This window comes from Capsaspora owczarzaki (genome assembly GCF_000151315.2).
Source record: "Capsaspora owczarzaki ATCC 30864 unplaced genomic scaffold supercont2.5, whole genome shotgun sequence".
In the NCBI taxonomy this organism is placed as follows: domain Eukaryota; class Filasterea; order Ministeriida; family Capsasporidae; genus Capsaspora; species Capsaspora owczarzaki.
The window spans coordinates 1,457,411-1,470,382 of NW_011887296.1; the positions used below are offsets into that span (position 1 = coordinate 1,457,411).

Genomic DNA, 12,972 nt, shown 5'->3' on the forward strand with positions numbered 1-12,972 from the left:
AAACTGACTGGACGAACTGAGAGGGGGAAAATGAAGCTCAGAGCAACAATGATCACACTGCGTAACGCTGGATCAGCAGTGAATCCAAACGCTGAAGCGCAAACTCACTCCTTTGTTTCTGAGATTGTTTTCTATTTCTTCTTGTGATTCACTTTTGAACCAAAGTGCTGCTTCGAATCGCATTCAACGTCTCGCGGTGGACGACGCCCGACGACGACGGAGAGTGGGCAGCGGCGTGCAGCCTCGCCGATCCGGCAGACGTCGCAGGGCGCATTGACAAGTTCGTCTTCAAGCGCGACGCCAAGCTCGCCCTTGCTGGCCAGCTGCTCATCCGTGCTGCGCTGCGCCAGATTGCAGCGGCCGAGCTGGGACTGCTCACTCCGGCCGAACTCTCCGCTCGATTGCGCCGCACGCCGACCGGCAAGCCGTACTTGGTACGCGTGTACTTGGTTGAATTCAGTGATAGTCATCTCACACACTAGGACTAGGGGTCACTCACCCATATGCAATTTCTGGGCAAATTTGGATCCAATTCTTGGGAATTGGTCGCAGACCGCCGCCGCTGACTCGTCCATCGCGCACCCCGAGGTCCACTTCAATTCGTCGCATCATGGGGACTATGTCGCCGTGGTGGCGGCGGTGGCGCCCAACTGCATGGTTGGCGTGGATGTCATGCGAATTGATGCGCCGCCTGCGCGTGAATCCATTGACAGCTACATTGGCGTGATGAAGACAGCAGTAAGTGTGGATGGTGTGTGTGTATGTTTCACTTGTTTCATTCCAAGTGGCAGGTGCACTGGTCTACAACAGTTTCACTGATCGCTGCCCGCACAGTTCCATCCCGACGAATTTCGCTACATTCAATCCCAACCAAGCCATGAAATCGCCGAGAAAAGCAATAGATTGCATGCGTTTTACCGCTTCTGGACACTGAAAGAGTGCTACGTCAAGGCGATTGGAGCTGGCCTTGGCATGGAGCTTTCACAAATCCGCTTGACGGAAGATGCGTCGATTCCCCTCGACCTTCGCATACAGGTACAGTCGAGAGCTCGAGAACAAAGCAGACAACCAAAACCAAAGAGGATTGCGGGAGTGCTGGCACGAGACTTCACTTTGAAACTCACCCGCGCCTCTGACTGACAGCAAATCACAAGCAACGTGACTTGCGCTGTCGACAACATCCCCCTGGACCGCTGGCATTTCGAACAACAGTACCTGGATGAGCTGCATCCGATTGCGGTTGCAATGCACGCTCCGAACGGCGGCTTCACGAGCGGACGCTTTTCCATTTTGCCTAGCTTCTCTTCGCTGCTCACACTGGCAGGCGGGACCACATAGATGAAACGTAAATCGTTCTTTTATTGTATTGGATGCTGCACAACTAGTCAAACAACACGCTTGACCCCTTCTTCCAATACCAACGCAAACACAAACGCACAACCAAACGACAAAAAAAAAAACCACACACTCACACACGCACACACTCAAAACTTGTCACCAGCAGCGCGGCAATCTAATTGTCGTCGGTGCCGTCATCATCACCAGTGTCTTGCATACCCTTGAGATGGTCCCAGGTCAAGTGCATCTTGAGACGCAATCGCATCTCAAAGTTGTAGTCCTGGTTGTACCGCTGAGCCTTCACCAGCATCTGCTTGGCTTTCTTGTCGTCCGTCTTGGCCATCAGCAATATGGCAGCCTGCTCGTAGCGACCATGCGGGATGATCCACAGCTCGCTGGTGATGGTGGACTTGGTGCTCTCGAGCACCTCTAATTGCTCCATCGCTTTGGTGAAAAACTCTGGCCCTTGTTCGCGAAGCATGGATGCGCGGAGCAGGCGCACCAGGGCTGCCACATCGGGATCGCTGGCGATGCGCTCGGCGTTTTCGGGGACCAGTACCCAGGCCTCCAGCTGATCGTGCAATTGCTTGACAGCCGATCGGCTGATTTGCGCAAAGCCATTCCAGAGATACATCATTTCGAGCGCGGGCAGCACCATCGACACCTGGCCGTCTGCCGAGACGTACTGCTTCACCTTGCGACCAACGTACTGCTCAACGGAGATTGTCTTGCCACCGTAGCGACGCGACATGTAGTCCGAGACGGAGCGAAGCAGCGTGATGGCCTCCTCGCGCTGCCCAAGTTCGAGCTTGCACAAGCCCTGCATGTAGACGTAAAAGCCTTTCGACCATTCGTTGTCCTTCACGAGACGCCCGAAATAGTCGTACGACTCGGCAAACTGCTGGTTGAAAAAGTGGCACCAGCCGAGTTCGTAAAAGCACAAGTGTTGCAGCTGCTTCCAGTCCTTTTGCGCCTCGACTGCGCGCTCAAAGTCGCGGATGGACGCGTTAATGTCGCGCTTGAGGCGGTTGAAGCGACCGCTGAGGACAAGGAAGAGGCCGCCGTCTGGGAAGCGCTGGAGACTGCGGCCCAGAACACGGTTTGCCTCAGCAATATGCTCTGCCGAGTCAAACCCAAAGAAGGACTGGATGACGACGTGGTAGAGCAACAAGAGCAGCGCGGCGATCGGGGAACGGACACCTCCGCCGTCATGAGCATGGTTGAGCTCTCGCAGCGCCACCTCACGGTTGGAAGGGAAGCCGAGGATGGAGACGAGCTTGAGCATTTTGGCGGGCAGAATCGAGTTGATGAGGTTGAACGTGCCAATGCCAAACTGAACGGCGCCGCGCGTCTCGTCGTCGAGCGGCGTCTCTTTGCTTTCATAAATGTGCCACATGCGCTCATAGGTCTTCCACGCAGCGCGAATGTTGAGGCCGCCCTTGATGAAGCCCATGACCGACTCTTGGACAAACTGCATGAGGCCGGTGAGCATGCGGCATTCTGCCGTGATGACCGTGTGGTGCACCTGCTCTGACGACATGGCCTCCTTCTTTGTGCGCAGCACAAACCGCGTGATGGAGGCGAAGGTGCTCTCCTGAGCGGTCGCGGCGTAGGCAAGCGCCTCGGTCTCGCCGAGCTCCTTCATGGCGGTCTGAATATCGCCCGTCTCAAAGCTCATGATGGCCCGCACAAACGCCATCGTTGAGTATCCCAACGAGAACAGCGGAATGGAGTCCTTGTACGCGGCGAAAAAGTTCTCCGCCTCAGTCTGCTGGTTCTTGAAGAAGAGCCCAAACCCTTCCCGGATCTGGTCTGAGGTCATTGGCAGCCCCGCGGGCAGTCCGTACTTGTCCACGCCGACCGCGATTGCGCAATTCGATGCTCGCACTGGCGGCGCTGTCGTGTCCTGAGCAACAAACATGCAACCAAAACAGATGTAATATCCAAAGGTTTCACACAATCTGAGTCAGATAGATATGATTGACGGTAACATTGCATTTGTTTGTTTGTTTGTGTTTTTGGCTAATACGAGCCAGAGCAGGGCGTCCCGTCGCAGCAAAAACGGCCAGCACCAGCAGCATCAGCAGCAAGAAGCCCGAGTCATCGTCCCAAACCAAGTGAGGGAGGGGGAAGGGGTTCCTGCTGCTGTGTTGACTGCTGGTTGTCGGCTGTTACTGTTGCTTGATGATACCCGTCCCGCGTCGCCCCCGGTTCCCCCCAGTTCCCCCACCCTCACCCTCCGAGCACACTTCTCGCTCTTCTCAGTGGTTCAACCTCCCCTCCCAAAAAGCGCCGCGTGGGAAGGTGGTCGCTTCGTCACTTGCAGTCATTCTTCAACCCGACTGTTACAATTTGCTTTCCCTCAACTCTCTACTTCGACGCTACTCTCTACTCTCGACTCGGAGGATGCTCTGAGGTCGAAAAGCCTGAATGCTCGCATATTCGTCAATGTGACTGGTCTCTGTTGGTTTGCTTTTAAAGTTCACCTCTTCGTCGTCGATTTGAAGCTCTTCCTCGGCTTCGTGGAACTCGTCGTCCTCGTCGCTGCTCATCGTTGCTGTGCTCTCGAATGATGAATGACTGGATGTGCATCCAAAAAATCAAGGAGGAGCAGTATCGTCATTGGATTTGCTTGTTTGTTTGAATTTGTGAACACAGGGCTCAGTCTGAGAAAATTTCAGAAAGCACTCACAAATGGCGTCCGACAGCGAAAGCTATCAAGCAGACATTGAAAACGCCAACAGCGACGACGATGATGATGATGACAATGAGGATGACAATGAGGATGATGATGACAGTGAGGACGAATTGGCAAATCAGGCAGCCGGGCATTACAATCGAGGCGTACACTACCAAGAATCAGAAACAACTCAGAACGACGACAACAACCAGGATTCCGCAAATTCAGACCACTGGTCACCCAGCGAGCATCAGGGCGAGTCCAGGACAGGCAGATCTGCACAGACAGGAGCCATGCTGCAGCCAGGAGGGTCGACGGCGAAGAGCACCAGCGCCAAGCCGGGAGTGCTCGCTGCCGTTCTGAAGCGACTCACGACCAGCAGCAGCGCACGGTTTGGCGAGTTTGGTCCGCCACAAGCCAAGACCAGAGCAAGCAAGCCCAAGACACGATCAGCATCGTTGCTGCAACAGCCGTCGGGCAGTCGAGGGCTGGGACGATCATCGTCGCTTCAGCTGAAACCTCTGCAACGCGCAGGTCGACGATTGGACTTGGCGATCGTCACCAAGCCACGCGTTCTGGAGCGCTTCTGGTGGATGTACTCGCTGCTGATGCTTGTGCGAGCTGCCAGCATTGCGCTGCCCGGCTACATCCATCCCGACGAATTTTTCCAAGTAAGCAATTGTTGCGCATTCTGCCTGTTTTGCATTGTATTGTAAACCCAGGTGCTCTTGGTCTGATGCATGCCTGCGTGCAGAGTCCGGAAGTTGCCGCAAGAGATGTGCTTGAGCTCGATTCCGCATTCATCCCATGGGAGTGTAAGAAGTTTGGAACTTGCGATTTCGTCCAACTTGCCAAATCTCAATACCCTTGACGTGTTGATACTTCCCGCTCCCCCTCCCTGGCGGCTCTAGTTGCAAATACAGAAACGCCATCGCGGTCTGCAGTCTTCCCATTGCTCATTTCAGGATTTCCATTTGCGCTGCTAAAGGCACTGTTCGGCACGGTCGCCCAAATTCCGCCATGGGCATTGCTGATTGCACCTCGGATTGTCATGCTGTTTTCCTCGCTAGTGCTTGATTCGCAGGTGCTCAACGCAATGAGATGGCTCTATCCGACGCAGCCCGCTTTGCATGCCACCACGCTCCTTGTGCTGGCCTCCTCGTTTGTGACGGTGGTGTTTCACACACGCACCTTCTCCAACGCCATGGAATCCGTGTTGTTGGCTGCGTTGGTTGGCACGCTGGCGTTTGCTGCTCAGGGAGCTGAGCGGATTTCTTTGGAGACCCCTTCTGCAAACAAATCTGCACGTCGAAAAGCATCCGCAAGGCCGTCTGCTGGTTCCGACGCTTTCGTGGCCTCTGTTGATGTACCCCCGCCAAGTCCTAGCGCGTCTGTCGCATCGCCGCTTGCGCTCGACACGCAGCGAGCATCAAAGACGGCAGTCGCCGCTGTTGCCTTACTTCGAACCAGCAGCGTCGTATTTGGGGCGGTCGTCGTTGCGGGAATATTTTGCCGCTTTACGCTCGTACTGTTTGCCGCACCACTTGCAGTCGCTCTGCAAATGCTGCACTATCGCGTGGTTTGCGACGTGCTCGTACGGCGGAACGGATCTGTGCTGGCCATCCTCTCGAGATTGGTGCGCCTTTCGTGGATTCCTTTGGTTGCTTCTGCTCTATTGACGACCTCTGGCTTTGTGATTTTTGACTCGTGGTATTTCGGTGCTCTCGAGTTTGGTGGAAGCTCTGTCGTTTCCGAGTCCATCCCATCGGAATCCCCTCTGGCGTCCCCGTTCCTTCTCGCCTGCCTGCCAACATGGAATCGCCTTCCAGTCGTGGCCCCTCTGAACAATTTGTTGTACAATCTCAACCCAGCCAATCTGGAGCAGCACGGTCTTCATCCGCGCTACCTGCACATCCTCGTCAACATGCCCCTGCTCTTTGGTCCGCTGGTGCTCGCCCTTGCTGCCGCCTGTTGCAAGTTTGCTTTTCCTCCTCGCTCTGGCGTATATCAGCGATGTTTCATTCTCGGTACAAAAGCAAAAAAAGAAAAAAGTGGCATGGATTTTGTTGAAAGAGGCTGTGCCTCGCTTCTGACTACAGGTTTGTTGTTGCACCGCTTTCGTTTCTTTCTTTCTTTCTACGGTCATTTTGGACGATGCATTTAGGCGTATGCGGTAGCGCAGCATTGGGGCTGCTCGGACTGTCGAGCGCTCCACACCAAGAGCCGCGGTTTCTGCTCCCGCTCCTCCTTCCAATCGTGCTGCTGACAGCGCGGTGGGTTCAACGTTGGCCCGTCTTGATGGTACGATGCACCGCTTGATTGTACTGGAGTGGGTGCTCTCATGGTCTCACTTGCCTTTGAGAAATTTGGCAGACTGCTTGGATTGGGTTTAATCTGCTTGCTGCGACGTGGTTTGGCCTCTTGCACCAAGGCGCCGTCACTCGTTCCTTGCTAGCGTTGAATTCTGCAGGACGCCTTGGTAAGGATGCTTGAGAAAGCAGGCACACTGAAATGCTTGTTTTGCTGATGATGGTTGGTTGTCTTTTTGTTTTTTCTGTGGCAGCACAACCAGAGACCAGGTTGACGGCCATCTTTGCTTCTACGTACATGCCACCGCGCCATCTTCTGGCTGGGTCGAACTGGACCACGATTGATTTGGGTGATTGCGGTCCCGAAACGCTCAATCAACGGCTGCAGCTCTTGAGCGAGAGCGTAGCTGCTCAACCGCACGTGGTGTGTGTGGTGCTACCCTCCATCTTGCTTGCACAGCCTCTCAACTTTAGCAGCAATACGCCAGTTTCAACCAATCCGTGGGAGTCTGCGTTGGCATCGCACCGCCTCACTTTTAGCCATTCGCTCGCCCCACATATCTCGACAGAAGCCATCGCCCAAGCTCCGATCGTTGCTCAGCTCCGTGCCGATTTGGTCGAGACGGTCTCGGCAGTCGAAGCGCACGATCTGGACTCGACCGAAGCTCCAACAACTGCTCCAACCGACGAAGGCGAGCGAATTCGAGCCCTGTTGTTTCAACATGGCGCGCACCTCCTCTCGCAGTGGCGGCACATTCTTTCGCTTGATGTGCGCTGCAGCCAACCATTGCCCTTGTAATTGTATCCATGATCCTGTAGTATCTCTGAAAATCCGCGAAAGAAAAAAGCAAACCAGCAATTTCTCCATTTTTGTTTCGACTTGTCGTTCCATTTTCCTACCCCCCCTCCACCCAAGATTATCATTGTGAGTGTCATTTCGTGTGTTGCCATTTTGCTCGCGCTGTTGGCAGTTGAGACAGGATCGGCTTGTACTGATTCGGCTGCCGTCCATTTGCGATTTAACAAACAAAATTCGAGTAAAGCAAAATGCAAACACGTCGCCCCTGTCGGCACATGGCGCATTGCGAGCCCGCGAAACCAACGCGGACGACGGGGAGACCAGCGCCACCCCGATGCCCTGCACAGCCCCCGCCTCGCTATCGAAGCAGTCTCTGGAGGGCAGCGGGGGGAACAGGGATGACCCTTGGTGAAGGTGGAGGAGAGGTGCTGACGCAAACTGAGGAGAGGGCGACGCGCGTGCTTCCATTGATTTTTTTTGCTCAATGCTGGGCCACACACAACCGCCTGAGCGCTCTCCTCAATGCCGGGTGTGCTGCCTGTTGTACTCGTGTGGGCGCCCCCTTTTGGTCAATCTGCGCGTCAGAGTGCGGCATTCTCGCCTCCACTCTCTTGCATTGCATCACATCGGACGGCTCGTCTCGGCCAAGTGAACAGAGCCAAAAGGCAATAAAGACCAAAAGCAAGCGCCTTTTTCGCATTGAGAACACGAGGCTTTCTTTTTTTTTTTTTTTTTTTTTTTCAATGTTTGAGTTGTTTTGTCTTCTTTTGCGTGATGCTTTTGCTCTTGTCATTGCGCTGTTCGTCGCGCTCTTTCTCCCTCTCTCTTTCTCACTTGGAGCCGAGAGTCCCCCTGGTTGGAAGGGGTGCATGTGCCACGCATCACGTCTCATGGCATCACGGCGCTTCGCCTTCATGCCTCTCTCCCTTCCCTCCCCCCGACCATGGACACGACGAAATGACACTACTATTGTCAGACAAACAGCAGGCGGGAGAGTGTATGCGAGGTGAGGGCGGCTTTGATCAAGTCGCTGATTGAAGCTCAGAACATGTGCGCCAAATGCATCGTGCGCCAATGCTCTCTGCTCTGAATGACCCCTTCATTATCAACGAGTCAAAGTCCAGAGCATCTCATCACGAGAATCGCTGGGAAGAGGCTAAAACGAAAATTCAAAAGCAGCCCTTTGCGTTTTGTGTTCCGATTTTCTGATTTTCTGATTTTCTGAGATTTTCCATATTTGTTTGTGCACTGTCTTCCATTGTTCTACAGGAGCCTGTTTCCCCGCCAAAAGCCCACTTTCCCCCCAAGAAAAGTTGCCCGCTGGTTTGGATTGGTTCCGTTTTTGAGGTCTCTTTGTCTACCAAACCCCTCATCTGCAAAATCCAAGTCACCGTTTTCCGCCCATTCTGATCCTTCGGCTATTACTCGCAATCTGCTAATCCATCATGGCCGCTCTTTTGCAAGCCGCAGAGCTGCTGCTCCAACGAGAGGAGGCGCAGCACTTTCCCATGCAAGGCAGTGGCGGCATGCCCCCGCCTCCCGCGCCGTCGAGCAACCAACGGTTTGCCCCGGGCGCACCCATGCCGATGGCGTCTCCGCAACAACCCCACCACCCCATGATGATGCACGCACCCCATGGCTACGCCCCCATGGATCCTGGCTACCACGCCGGCTACCAACATCCAACGCACCCGGCCAACCGCACAGCTCGCTCGCAATCCAACCCACCACAACCGCTCGCCTACTCGTCTCTCTCCGGTTTCCATGCTGCACCCCCAACGCGCACCATGCCATCGCCGCAGGCGCCCATGCCCCACGGCGGAGCATTCCAACATGGCATGTACCCCGTCGCACCTCCGGCCAACGCACACCACTACATGCCTCCAGGGATGACTGGTAGCTCTCCCTCGGGCAAGTCACTAGGCATTCCGACCGGCGCAGCTGCGCGTCGGCGTCGGAACAGCTCGATGCGAGAGAGCTTCAGCTATGATGTGTACGAAGATGACGAGGAAGTGGACGAGGAGGAAGAGGATGAAGATGAGGACGATACCGAAGATGGGTACAATGATGGCGATGATGACTTCCAAGTCTCGTCGTCGGCCCGCCGCACTCCTCCAGCGCCGGCGCGCAGCGGCTCACGGTCTCGCACCATGTCAACTTCGTTCTCGTCTGGGCGCCGAAACAGCGAGAGCGGGTTTCAGCCCTCCAGCTATCCAGGTCCGTTTGCTGCAGGCCACTCCAACCCTGCCACGATGTCTCCGGCTTCAAATTCGTCCGGCTCGTCCGGCGCGACCAGCAGCGGCGGCTTGAAGAACGCCAACTCGGGATCAACGGGATCCCTCGGCCCGGCCGACGCCTCCCCTGGTGGTAGCAGCGGCGGTCGCTCTGGCAAGAAGCGATCTGTCAAGAACCGCGAGCAGCACAACATGCTTGAAAAGAACCGTCGCGCTCACCTCAAGACGTGCTTTGAAGAGCTGCAAGAGGCCATCCCCGGCCTCGACATGGCCAAGCCCTCCACGGTGGCCATCCTGCAGCACGCCAAGCAGTTTATCGAGACGCTGCACTACCGCCAGGCGCAACAGCAGGCTGAGATTGATCGGTTGCAGCAGCTCAACGTGTGGTGCTGCTCCAAGCTTGACGCGTTGGGTCACCCCGTCCCTGCAGCCTATCTGCAGCAGCCCATGCAAGGCAAGGCTCCACAACACCACATGCACCCGGCCGGCGAGGAAAATGGACACTACTATGAGTCTCACCACCACCACCACTCCCACCACCACGAGCACGGGCACCAGATGGACATGGAGAGCTCGTCCACCTCCTCGTCCACCCCGAGCGACAAGTCCACAGATGTCGATGTTGAGCGTCTTGATGGCAACTCTCCCGAGCCTCCAGCGCATGGTACAACCCGAAGCGGTCGCACCTCGCGAGGCCGTCGTGAGCAGTAGCGTCCCTTGCAGGGATTTTTGTTCCGTATTTCTCGTTCCTTAACTTGTGCCTTTTGCATGGGGCACTGCACTCTGAATCTAGGGTGATTCTGTTTGTGAGTGCTTCAGTGAGGGCTCTGCTTTTTTGCATTTCGTGTGGGTTTGTTTGTTTGGTTGGGCGTTTTTTTTTTCTCGTGTTTTGATAATCGCCTTTTCTTTTGTTCTCTTCTCCTTGTTCTCCTCTTCTCCTTGCTTTCTTTTTTTTTTTTCTTCCTCCTTTTGCGTGGTTTCATATTGCTAGCTGCTATTGATTTTGGTTCGGTTTCTTGTTGTCAAACAAATTTGGTTTTTCAATCCATTCCAATTTGGAAGTGATCAGTCCAAAATTCAATCCCGAGCCCCCACCCCACCCCCATATTCCGTTGCTGTAGTTTGACTCTGCATGCCGTTTACATACCACAGCCACAGTGGGCAGTTCTGCCTGCATGCAGCTGGCACGCTTGAAGCTGTTGTGCTGCGCGCCATCGACGCGGGATTTACGCACATTGGCCTCTCTGAGCACATGCCGCGAACACGGGAATCGCAGTTGTACAATGAAGAGGTACAACAACCTGTCGTCCATCCCAAACCCCTCCCCCCACAATGTCAACTGGGGGACTAGCAATAGCACAAATAGAACAATAGTGAAACTGACCATGCATCCATTGCTCATGTCTGAATCTCCCAGAAACACCTCGCACCCGCTGCTCTCGACGACATGTTCACGGCGTACATTGCCGAAGCTCGAAGACTCCGCGACAAGTACGGGTCGCGCATCCACATTGTGATTGGGATGGAGACTGAGTACTTTGGCTCGGAGACGATCGCCGAGATCCGCGCGCTGGTGGCTCGCCACGAGATTGAGTATCTCGTTGGATCAGTGCACCATGTCCATGGGATACCGACAGACTACTCGTCGGCGCTGTGCAACGACGCCGAGACTGCTGCGGGTGGGTCGTCCGACCAGCTCTTCCAAGCGTACTTTGAGCACCAATACGCGCTCATCAACGCGCTCCAGCCGCAAGTCGTGGGCCACTTTGACGTCATCCGGTTGTACCGACGGGATGCGCCGCTCTCCGCCGCGACGTGGGAGCTGATTGACCGCAACATTCGATGCGCAGTTTCCTACGGCGCCCTGTTCGAAATCAACTCGCGAGCGCTGAAAAAGATGTTTGCTCATCCGTACCCACAACTGGACATTGCACAGGTAAAGGGAGGGGGCGGGCGGGGGTGTATGTTGCGAGTTGCAAGAGGAGGTTGTTTTGGGCGAGACTAGAGAAACCCTGCTGATTCGCTCGCGTTTGTTTTGTTTTGTTTTGCTCTCTTGGCATGCAGCGAATTCTCAGCCTCGGTGGCAAATTCACCATCTGCGACGATAGCCACGGTGAAAACGATGTCGCCATGCACTACGATCAGCTTCCGAGCTATCTGGAATTGCTCAACATCGACACTGTCTACCTGCTGGAGCGTGTCAAGGACGCGGCCACTGGTGCCGTCACAACCGTTACCAGACCCGTCGATTGGCGGACGCATCCGTATTGGTCTGCGAAAGCCAAGGCTCCAAGTGCATCCTGATCAGTGGTCGCTAATATGTTTTTTTGAAAAAAAAATGCGAAAACTCAAGCTCTTGGAAGTGCTGGTAGGGAGGGGATGTTTCAATATTGCTGTACAAGCGATTTGGATATAAATCAAGACAATTTTGAGGGAATTGCGCAGCGCAAAGGGAAGGATGTCTGATGGTTTATGACTTGGTGCTGGCCTTCTCCATGAGCGCGAGAGGCATTAGTATTTGATTCTTGTTGGTCTCTACGATTTTCCCGTTGATGATCATCTCGTCGAGGATGATGTGAGCCTTTTCGAGGTTGAACATGATCTGTGAGGTGGCAGCAAAAAAAAAAAAAAAAAAATCAACCCTCAAGTGAGATCCAGGCGGCTGCAGGCAGGAGATGACGGAGAGTCGACCACTTACATCGAGTTCGCACTGTTTGAGGGTTTCCAAGGCGAGCGGGAGCATGGGAAAGCAAGGGAATAAAGATCTAGCGAGAGTGAGAATTTTATCTCTCAATGCATCACATCGGTGCCAGCAACAAACACATACCACGCTTTCAAAGTAGCGATCGAGTGTCTCTACGACTGCATGGATGAATTCGAGAATGGCCAGTTCGTTCTAGAGCACAGGGAACAGCAACGAGTGAGCATACAAATGTCAATGTCCATTGCAACCTGATGAAAAGTCCACAAACCTCTTCGCTGTCGACGCCCAGGATGAAATAGAGCGCTGCATAGCGCCGGTAGACAATCTTGTAGTTGCGGTACTCCATAAACGAGCACTGGAAGAGCAAAAAAGTGAGTGAGCTTCCAATGCTCGCGCTCTGGCTGGCTGTCTGGCTGGCTGCCCGCTTCCCAGCACGTCCACCGAGCACGGAACATCATCATCATCATCATCATCATCACCATCATCATCATGCACGCATCAATCCGCACCTGCGAGTCGGCGCGGGAGAGGCACTTGCGGATGATTTCTGCTTCGTGGACGACGCGGTCGGACACCCTGTCCTGTGGGCCCTGGTCGTAGTACTGAGCGAGGCGCGTGTTGCCCTGCTTGTTGACCAGCAGGAAGAACTTGATGGCCATGGTTTGAATCGGGACTGTGAGTGTGTGTGTGCGTTGAGAGTGAGTTTCAAGCGATTTCTTGTTGAAAAATGACTGGACTGAGATTCTGATTTCTCTGAACAACAAAAGACGGGAAGTGAACATTGCGGCATGTTTGTCCAGTGTGATGGAAACGGGCCATCTTCCACCCCGCGGGCTGAAGAGAGAAAGAGAGAGAGAGAGAGAGAGAGAGAGAGAGAGAGAGAGAGAGAGAGAGAGAGAGAGAGAGAG

At 54.5% G+C, this 12,972-nt stretch overlaps 6 protein-coding genes across 6 annotated transcripts; 4 read left to right on the forward strand and 2 right to left on the reverse strand.

Annotated features, from left to right (window-relative positions):
* Positions 1-48: 48 nt before the first annotated feature.
* On the forward strand, positions 49-1,461 carry CAOG_03880 (hypothetical protein; the record flags this gene model as incomplete). Its single annotated transcript, XM_004363551.2, has 5 exons — positions 49-61; positions 166-434; positions 553-738; positions 835-1,035; positions 1,144-1,461. The coding sequence occupies 5 exons, from the start codon at positions 49-51 to the stop codon at positions 1,336-1,338; spliced, it is 864 nt and encodes a 287-aa protein (XP_004363608.1). The 3' UTR covers positions 1,339-1,461.
* On the reverse strand, positions 1,351-3,913 carry CAOG_03881 (hypothetical protein). The gene is made up of 2 exons (XM_004363552.2): positions 3,825-3,913; positions 1,351-3,244 (listed from the first exon to the last, which is right to left on the reverse strand). The coding sequence occupies exons 1-2, from the start codon at positions 3,888-3,890 to the stop codon at positions 1,514-1,516; spliced, it is 1,797 nt and encodes a 598-aa protein (XP_004363609.2). The 5' UTR covers positions 3,891-3,913; the 3' UTR covers positions 1,351-1,513.
* A 1,281-nt stretch (positions 3,914-5,194) lies between these two features.
* Positions 5,195-7,184, forward strand: CAOG_03882 (hypothetical protein). The gene is made up of 4 exons (XM_004363553.2): positions 5,195-6,045; positions 6,183-6,319; positions 6,392-6,497; positions 6,582-7,184. Exons 1-4 carry the CDS (start codon positions 5,223-5,225, stop codon positions 7,124-7,126), a joined length of 1,611 nt encoding a protein of 536 aa, XP_004363610.2. The 5' UTR covers positions 5,195-5,222; the 3' UTR covers positions 7,127-7,184.
* Positions 7,185-8,395: 1,211 nt separating this feature from the next.
* On the forward strand, positions 8,396-10,384 carry CAOG_03883 (hypothetical protein). Its single transcript, XM_004363554.2, has one exon. The coding sequence runs from the start codon at positions 8,572-8,574 to the stop codon at positions 10,069-10,071; it is 1,500 nt and encodes a 499-aa protein (XP_004363611.1). The 5' UTR covers positions 8,396-8,571; the 3' UTR covers positions 10,072-10,384.
* A 54-nt stretch (positions 10,385-10,438) lies between these two features.
* CAOG_03884 (histidinol-phosphatase) lies at positions 10,439-11,912 on the forward strand. Its single transcript, XM_004363555.2, has 3 exons — positions 10,439-10,651; positions 10,778-11,296; positions 11,425-11,912. Exons 1-3 carry the CDS (start codon positions 10,493-10,495, stop codon positions 11,662-11,664), a joined length of 918 nt encoding a protein of 305 aa, XP_004363612.1. The 5' UTR covers positions 10,439-10,492; the 3' UTR covers positions 11,665-11,912.
* CAOG_03885 (hypothetical protein) lies at positions 11,730-12,785 on the reverse strand. Its single transcript, XM_004363556.2, has 5 exons — positions 12,574-12,785; positions 12,333-12,419; positions 12,188-12,256; positions 12,059-12,070; positions 11,730-11,962 (listed from the first exon to the last, which is right to left on the reverse strand). Exons 1-5 carry the CDS (start codon positions 12,721-12,723, stop codon positions 11,831-11,833), a joined length of 450 nt encoding a protein of 149 aa, XP_004363613.1. The 5' UTR covers positions 12,724-12,785; the 3' UTR covers positions 11,730-11,830.
* Between the last annotated feature and the right edge of the window lie 187 nt (positions 12,786-12,972).